General features: G+C 36.6%; 1 protein-coding gene and 1 long non-coding RNA gene across 4 annotated transcripts in view; one reads left to right on the top strand and one right to left on the bottom strand.

Moving 5' to 3' along the window:
- Positions 1-7,265, bottom strand: part of LOC140381255 (uncharacterized) — a 246,014-nt gene that overhangs the window by 76,572 nt on the left and 162,177 nt on the right. The gene's annotated exons all lie outside the window — the stretch shown is intronic.
- vps13c (vacuolar protein sorting 13 homolog C) overlaps positions 1-7,265 on the top strand; it is a 94,732-nt gene that overhangs the window by 26,447 nt on the left and 61,020 nt on the right. For all 3 annotated transcript variants that reach the window (XM_072465238.1, XM_072465237.1, XM_072465239.1), the window contains 14 exons: positions 816-875; positions 1,086-1,145; positions 1,523-1,603; positions 1,677-1,734; positions 1,803-1,930; positions 2,062-2,168; positions 2,719-2,893; positions 2,974-3,036; positions 3,506-3,641; positions 3,769-3,869; positions 3,946-4,088; positions 4,630-4,822; positions 6,724-6,838; positions 6,923-7,059. In XM_072465238.1, coding sequence (XP_072321339.1) covers positions 816-875; positions 1,086-1,145; positions 1,523-1,603; positions 1,677-1,734; positions 1,803-1,930; positions 2,062-2,168; positions 2,719-2,893; positions 2,974-3,036; positions 3,506-3,641; positions 3,769-3,869; positions 3,946-4,088; positions 4,630-4,822; positions 6,724-6,838; positions 6,923-7,059 — 1,557 coding nt within the window. The remainder of the gene's footprint in view (positions 1-815; positions 876-1,085; positions 1,146-1,522; positions 1,604-1,676; positions 1,735-1,802; positions 1,931-2,061; positions 2,169-2,718; positions 2,894-2,973; positions 3,037-3,505; positions 3,642-3,768; positions 3,870-3,945; positions 4,089-4,629; positions 4,823-6,723; positions 6,839-6,922; positions 7,060-7,265) is intronic.

The following is a 7,265-nucleotide window of genomic DNA, read 5'->3' as shown; positions in this document are numbered from 1 at the left end:
CAGCACGGATCACGTTAAAGCAGCACGGTTCACGTTAAAGCAGCACGGCTCACGTTAAAGCAGCACGGTTCACGTTAAAGCGGCACGGCTCACGTTAAAGCAGCACGGACGGCTCACGTTAAAGCAGCACGGACGGCTCACGTTAAAGCAGCACGGACGGCTCACGTTAAAGCGGCACGGCTCACGTTAAAGCAGCACGGCTCACGTTAAAGCAGCACGGCTCACGTTAAAGCAGCACGGCTCACGTTAAAGCAGCACGGCTCACGTTAAAGCAGCACGGTTCACGTTAAAGCAGCACGGCTCACGTTAAAGCAGCACGGCTCACGTTAAAGCAGCACGGCTCACGTTAAAGCAGCACGGCTCACGTTAAAGCAGCACGGCTCACGTTAAAGCAGCACGGCTCACGTTAAAGCAGCACGGTTCACGTTAAAGCAGCACGGCTCACGTTAAAGCAGCACGGCTCACGTTAAAGCAGCACGGCTCACGTTAAAGCAGCACGGCTCACGTTAAAGCAGCACGGTTTTCATTTTTGTTTTTAATCTGCTCTTTTTTGTTGCATTTTATTAACTATAGAAACAAAAATCCGATCACCAAAAGCACCTGGGGACAAGTGTCAGGCACATATTAGAAGACAAATGACAATAGATATAAAAATAACTGCACAGACCTGAACAATCAGAGAGAAATCAGATTACTCGCATCAGATGTTACAGTTTGCATGACATTTAGGTAAATGTTAAGGTAGGTTTAGATTAGGTAGGTTTGTTAAATGTAAATAATCATCTGTCATCAGTTATTTTTCACTTTGATTTTAGGTGTCTGACCCAGAGCGCCCCCTGTCTGTGGGATTCACCCTGTCAGAGCTCAGCCTTCAGGTGCGATACAGTACTGCATTTCCAAACTAAATATTCTGTTCTGGTCCAAAGTCCTCAAACTGGTGCTTTTGAAAGGAAACAGAATGATGTGGTCTTTTTTTTTTTTAAAGTTGGCAGTTTGCTTTGAAAATGCCTTTTATAATGAAATGGGAGTCTGTTTTTGATTGTGAATATTTCTGTAAAAGTAATAGTTTGTGTTCATGTTTTCAGACAACAGATGAGAACTGGAAAGCGTGCATACTCAACGAGGCGGCCAAAATCATCTACAAGGTCATTCTTCTAACTCTGAACTGTTCTACACATGGATCAGTCTGGAACATCATGACAGATATTTGAAGCTAACATGTTGTTGAATTCAGTTGAGAAAATAAGCACATACCGTAATTATGTCCACAAATCCACAAAACGCCTCTGCACGTTTAAATTCAAAATAGTTTGCATTTCTGCTAAAGATCAGCCGAAGTATGTCCGTCGGAGCTGCCATGTTTGTTTTGGTTTGTTTGGGCGCTTCACCTTTGGCTCCGCCCAAACCACAATGCTACTCTGTGATTGGTCTGAACCACTTTCCAGCCGTTCCAGATGGATTCTCAAGAGTTAGTGTAAAAAGTGTTCTTTTAAAAACCTAAAACGCCCATGTTTTCGCACAGTTGGGGAGTCTGGAGTGTCTCTGCGCCTACTGGAATGTTCCCAGTCCCATGTTTTACAAAGGATCATGGGAGGACATTATTGTGAGTTTTATTTGTTTATGGAAAAGCGTTATCCCTCCAACTATCTCTAATATATCTACGTTGCAATGCTTAGGATCTGCTGAAATCTGGAATCAGCACCAAAACAAAGGAGCAGCCTTACAATCAGTACAGTGAGTCCAAACAACGTGCATGTGAATATTTTCATTTACGTTTCCTTAACCACTTTCTGTGTTCGTAGTTTTTAAGCCGATCTTTGCCTCGGCTAAAATGTGCATCAACCCGAACGCAGAAGTGGAGCTGAAGATGCCCAAAGCTCAGCTGCAGCTGGAAGTCCAGAATATTGCAATAGAAATTAACAAACCACAGGTAAAACTGCACATTTATTAATCAAAGTCTCCACACAGAAGCATGTTTTTCATCAAACGTTTATCAAATTAAGGCTTGTCGGCTTTCTGCACCTGACGAAGTGAATTAAACATTGTGGATTTTTCTTGTAGTACTTGGCCATGGTGGATGTACTGGAGTCCGTTGATTCGATGGTAAAAAATGCCCCGTACAGGAAGTTCAGGCCTGAGGTCCCAGTCCCCACAAACGCTGTTGTTTGGTCAGTGCATTTTATACCTTTACACAAATGCTTCATCAATTTGTTTATGTCTTTATTTGAACAATATTTTGCCAGTCAAGTCACATTTTTTACAAGGTTAACCTGCGTTGTAAATGTGGTACTTTTTGATCCCAGTAAAGTCCTGATATACAGGCCCTGCCTGTTTTGGACTTGGGACTCAAATAATGATTTTCTAGACTATATACAGACTTCAAACCACAATCTGGTGAGAGTAAAGGTTTTATTGATCAGGCAGAGCAGGAATTATACCAGGAACCACACTGGAAACATGTTAATATAGTGTTTTTTATTGAAAACCTGTTTTTTCTGTACCAGGATGTCCTCAAGCAGCAGCATTTTAGTTTCATCTTGGTCAAATTTAGTACAAATCTCAGCCTTTTAATCGATTAAGTAAAAAAAGAATTGCTAGTTTAATCGATTAGTCGTACCTAAGTTTGCATCCTCTGTTCTAATTGTGATCTTTTTATGTTTATTTCCGGGTTTCGTCCCAAGTTCAGTCCGAGTGTTGACCCGGCGTTTGCTCTTTCAGGTGGAGATACGCGTTTAACAGCATCATGGAGGTCCACATCAGACGCCGCAGGAAAATGTGGTCGTGGTCCAGCATCAAGCAGCACCGGGAGTCTCTGAAAGCCTACAAGAACGTGTACAAGACCAAACTACTGAACCCCAGCAAGACCAGCCCCGACACTGAGCAGCACATACAGGTACGCCGCTGTGAGCCACTGCTAAAAACTGAAACGGTTTTCCAACTGTTCTTCCATTATTCCAATTCGTCTTTTTTCAGGATCTGGAAAAAGTCTTGGACGTCTTTAGCATAACTTTGATACGCCAACAAGCGAAAGTGGAGGCAAGTATTACACCCGAGATGATGCGCAATATATTTTATTTAAAGTGCCTATGACAGGTTTTTACAATTTTGTAATTATGACTTTCTTTGGTGTATTTATACCTGTTGTACATATCAATTATAGTTTTACACCAATCGAGTAGGTATTTGTGGAGAAAAGGGGAAAATTACATCATTCATCCAAAGTTTATTTAGAATTTTTTAAAGAAACAACTTTTTTACGCTCTAGACATTAATTCAGCAATATAAAGTCGCTCTCAGAAATAAAAAAAAACATTTGATACGTTTTTGCACAGTAATTTCCTAGTGGGATGTCATCAATAAAAAACGTATTCTCTTTCTAGAAACCTTCAGTCACCGTATTTCAACCTTTATTTGTCTTAATGTACATCAGAAGTGATCGTTTAACTGGTCGACTACTAATATAATCCTTAATTAGCCCTGTTTAACTTGCATTTCTATTTTGCAGGTGATTCGTTCAGGACAGAAGTTGGTGGCGAAGAAGTTGTCGGCGCAGAAGCAGGGCGGGGGCTGGTTTGGGGGGTGGTTTGGGAAAAAGGGGAAAAAAGGCGAACAAGAACAAGAGGAGAGCAAAGAGACTGAGGGTAAGTGGTTCCTGGTTTGATTCAGGGGCCTTTCCTTGTGCACCTTTAAACACCTGAAGTCATGTGACATAAGGATTTTGATGAGAATAAGTCTTCTTTATTTACTTACTCTTAAATACGATTACAGAGTCTGGTTTGGACGACATCATGACCACAGAAGAGAAGCAAAAACTCTACACAGCCATTGGCTACAGCGGCAGCTCCCACAACCTGACTCTGCCCAGAGAGGTGCCGCTTTACTCACACTTCATCCTTTATTTGTCCTTTAGACTGAAGTGTAACAACTCACACGTTTGCTCTGCAGTATGTGGCTGTGGTGGTGCACTTCCAGCTGCTGCGGACCTCGGTGACCATCAGAGAAAAGCCTGATGTTCCTGAAATCCTCAAAATCCAGATCATTAACCTGAGCACAAAGATCTCCCAGAGACCAGGGGCCCAGGCCGTCAGGTGAGACCCCGACCCGTTTATTCATGGAGACCAAAGACCTCCGTCATCTTTGAAACTGAAAGAACAAAAATGTGAAGCTCGGAAATCGAGTTTAATGTCAAACTGTGAACAATATTAACCTTTTTTTTTATTTCTTTTTTTTAGTTTCGGATTTCATATTTTCATATTAACCTTTTTTTATTTCACCGAAGTTCAGACCTAGTCAAAAACCTCCTGAAGCTAAAAAGTTTTAATTAAAAAAAATATCTGAAGTTGAAATAAGAACTAAAACTTGGGAAAAAAATTAAACCTGAAACCTAAAAAATATTTAGAGCCTTCAAAATATATAATTTGAATGTCAAGTTTTAGAAGTAAATTTGTTATTTTTATTATTTCACAGTTTCAAATATTATAGACCTCGTTTAGCTCTATGGAGATTTTATTAATCTAATTCAATTTTGTATTGTTTTCCTTTTCTTTGTAGATGCGCTCATTATTGTCAAGTAAACTATAAACTTTTTCACAAATGTCTAAAAGTTTGTTTGTCTTGTTTGTTTGTCAGGTTAGAGGCGGCACTTCAGCAGTGGTATGTGACCGGTTTACAACAGCAGGGGGCAGTGCCGTCCCTCATCACCTCGAAGGGCGAGTCCAGCTCGTCGCTGCTAAACGTGGTGTTTGAAACAAACCCGGACAAGAGCGCGGCCGACCAGCTGCTCCGGGTCCATTCCCAACCTGTGGAGATCATCTACGACGCGGTAAGACGACCACAACGTGAAAGTGATTTATAACGCTTGTTGTAAATGTAAATAATAGTTTTACACCGGTCAAGAAGCAGTTTATGAAGAAAAATGAAAAAAAATCTGTTGAAAATGACAGGAAGAAGAGCCGAGATCTAAAACGTAATCCCTCTGTGATGTCATCAATGTGCGACTGAAAACACAGAGACTGTTTACATTTAAAGCAGAACTAAGTAACTCTGGTGATAGAACTCCCCCTGCAGGTCCCTTGTGAAAATACACTGTCAGAAAATAGACACAAAAGCTGTAGATATTTTTTTTCATAATAAGACATTATAATCACATACAAAAACATTTCACTTTGCTTAACACAACGACGGACACTTAGAAGTCTAACGCCCGGAAATACATATTTAGCCATCACAGCGACTTACTGTCTAATCAATTCTTCTTTAACTGACACACTTTTCTGACAGTTTAAACCATCGTTCTACAAAATAAAGGTGTTATTGTGTGTCAAATCATATATATATATATATATATATATATATATATATATATATGTATATATGTATATATGTATATATATATATATATATATATATATATATATATATGTATGTATATATATATATATATGTATATATATATATATATATATATATATGTGTGTATATATATATATATATATATATATATATATATGTATATATATATATATATATATATATATATATATATATATATGTGTATATATATATATATATATATATATATATGTATGTATATATATATATATATATATATATATATATATATGTATATATATATATATATATATATATATATATATATATATATATATATATATATGTATATATATATATATATATATATATATATATATATATATATATATATATATATGTATATATATATATATGCACATGAGTTCCTCCTTTGTGGAAACACGGTACGGCACCGGCCGGAGGGCGGGGCCGGAGCCGGGGGGGCGGGGCCGGAGCCGGGGGACTCAGAGCCAAGACACATCGCCACGACACGACGAAAACACTCAATCCAGCCGAATAAAGTCAAAACAAGTTAATTTAAAGCGATTAAAATATATATATATATATATATTTATATATATATATATATATATACAATTTATATATATATATTTATATATATATATATATATTTATATATAGATATATAGATATAATATATATATATATATATATAGATATATATCTATATAGATATATATCTATATATCTAGATCTAGAGATATAGATCTATATCTATATGTATATATATATATATATATATATATATATATATATATATATATATTTATATTTATATATATATATATATATATATATATATATTTATATTTATATTTATATATATATATATATATATATATATATATATATATATAGATATATATCTATATAGATATATATCTATATATCTAGATCTAGAGATATAGATCTATATCTATATATATATATATATAAATATATAAATATATATATATATATAAATATATATATATATATTTATATTTATATATATTTATATACATAAACATTTATATTAAAAATAAAAAAATGGAAAGTGTTGGCCCTGCGACGAGTTGGCCACTGTCCAGGGTGTACCCCGCCTAAGGCCCAAAGTCACTGGGATAGGTTCCAGTCACCCGCGAACCCGAAAGGGAACAAGCGGTAGAAAATGAATGAATGAATGAATGAATAGAAAAATGGACTGAACGTGTCCACCTTCTATTATTCACTCCATTGAATAAATTGTTAAATAATGATCCATGTGCTTGATAGAGAAACACTATAAACCAGAAAAAGCATAATCCGTCCTCTTTTTATTCTGTATTGTTTCCTTTTTGTCTCCTTCAGTTGACGGTGAACAGCATCTCCGACTTCTTTAAGACTGGAAAAGGAGTGGATCTGGAGGTGTTGACTTCTGCCACGTTGTCCAAACTCGAGGAAATCAAAGACAAAACTGCATCAGGTCTGTTTTACCTTTTGGACAAATACAAATGTTTAAAACATGTAAACGTAGTGATAATTATATGTAAATGTTGTTTCCGTTTAGGTCTGTCTCGCATAATTGAAACCAGGAAAGTGTTGGACTTGAAGATCGACCTAAAGCCGTCCTATTTAGTCCTGCCAAAATCAGGGCTCTACAGCAACACTTCGGACCTCATCATCGTGGACTTTGGAAGCTTAAAGGTTTGTTTCAGGGTGTGCACAATATAATACGAATGTGTGAATGTATTCCATTATTATATTCTCGAACAATACAATTCACCCGCCCTCTGAATGTCATGATAACCACTATATCCACTCACACAAAACCATCTTTTGAAGAAAACCTGACAATACTACGAAGAAAAGCTGAAAACACTACAAAGAAAACCAGAAAACACTGTGAAGAA

The sequence above is a fragment of the Eucyclogobius newberryi genome, unplaced genomic scaffold (assembly GCF_026437365.1).
Source record: "Eucyclogobius newberryi isolate DKJ021-1_F unplaced genomic scaffold, fEucNew1.0.hap1 SCAF_5, whole genome shotgun sequence".
Taxonomy (NCBI): Eukaryota; Metazoa; Chordata; class Actinopteri; order Gobiiformes; family Gobiidae; genus Eucyclogobius; species Eucyclogobius newberryi.
The sequence above is the reverse complement of the archived record's forward strand: the minus strand, read 5'-3'. Positions and strand labels throughout refer to the sequence as shown.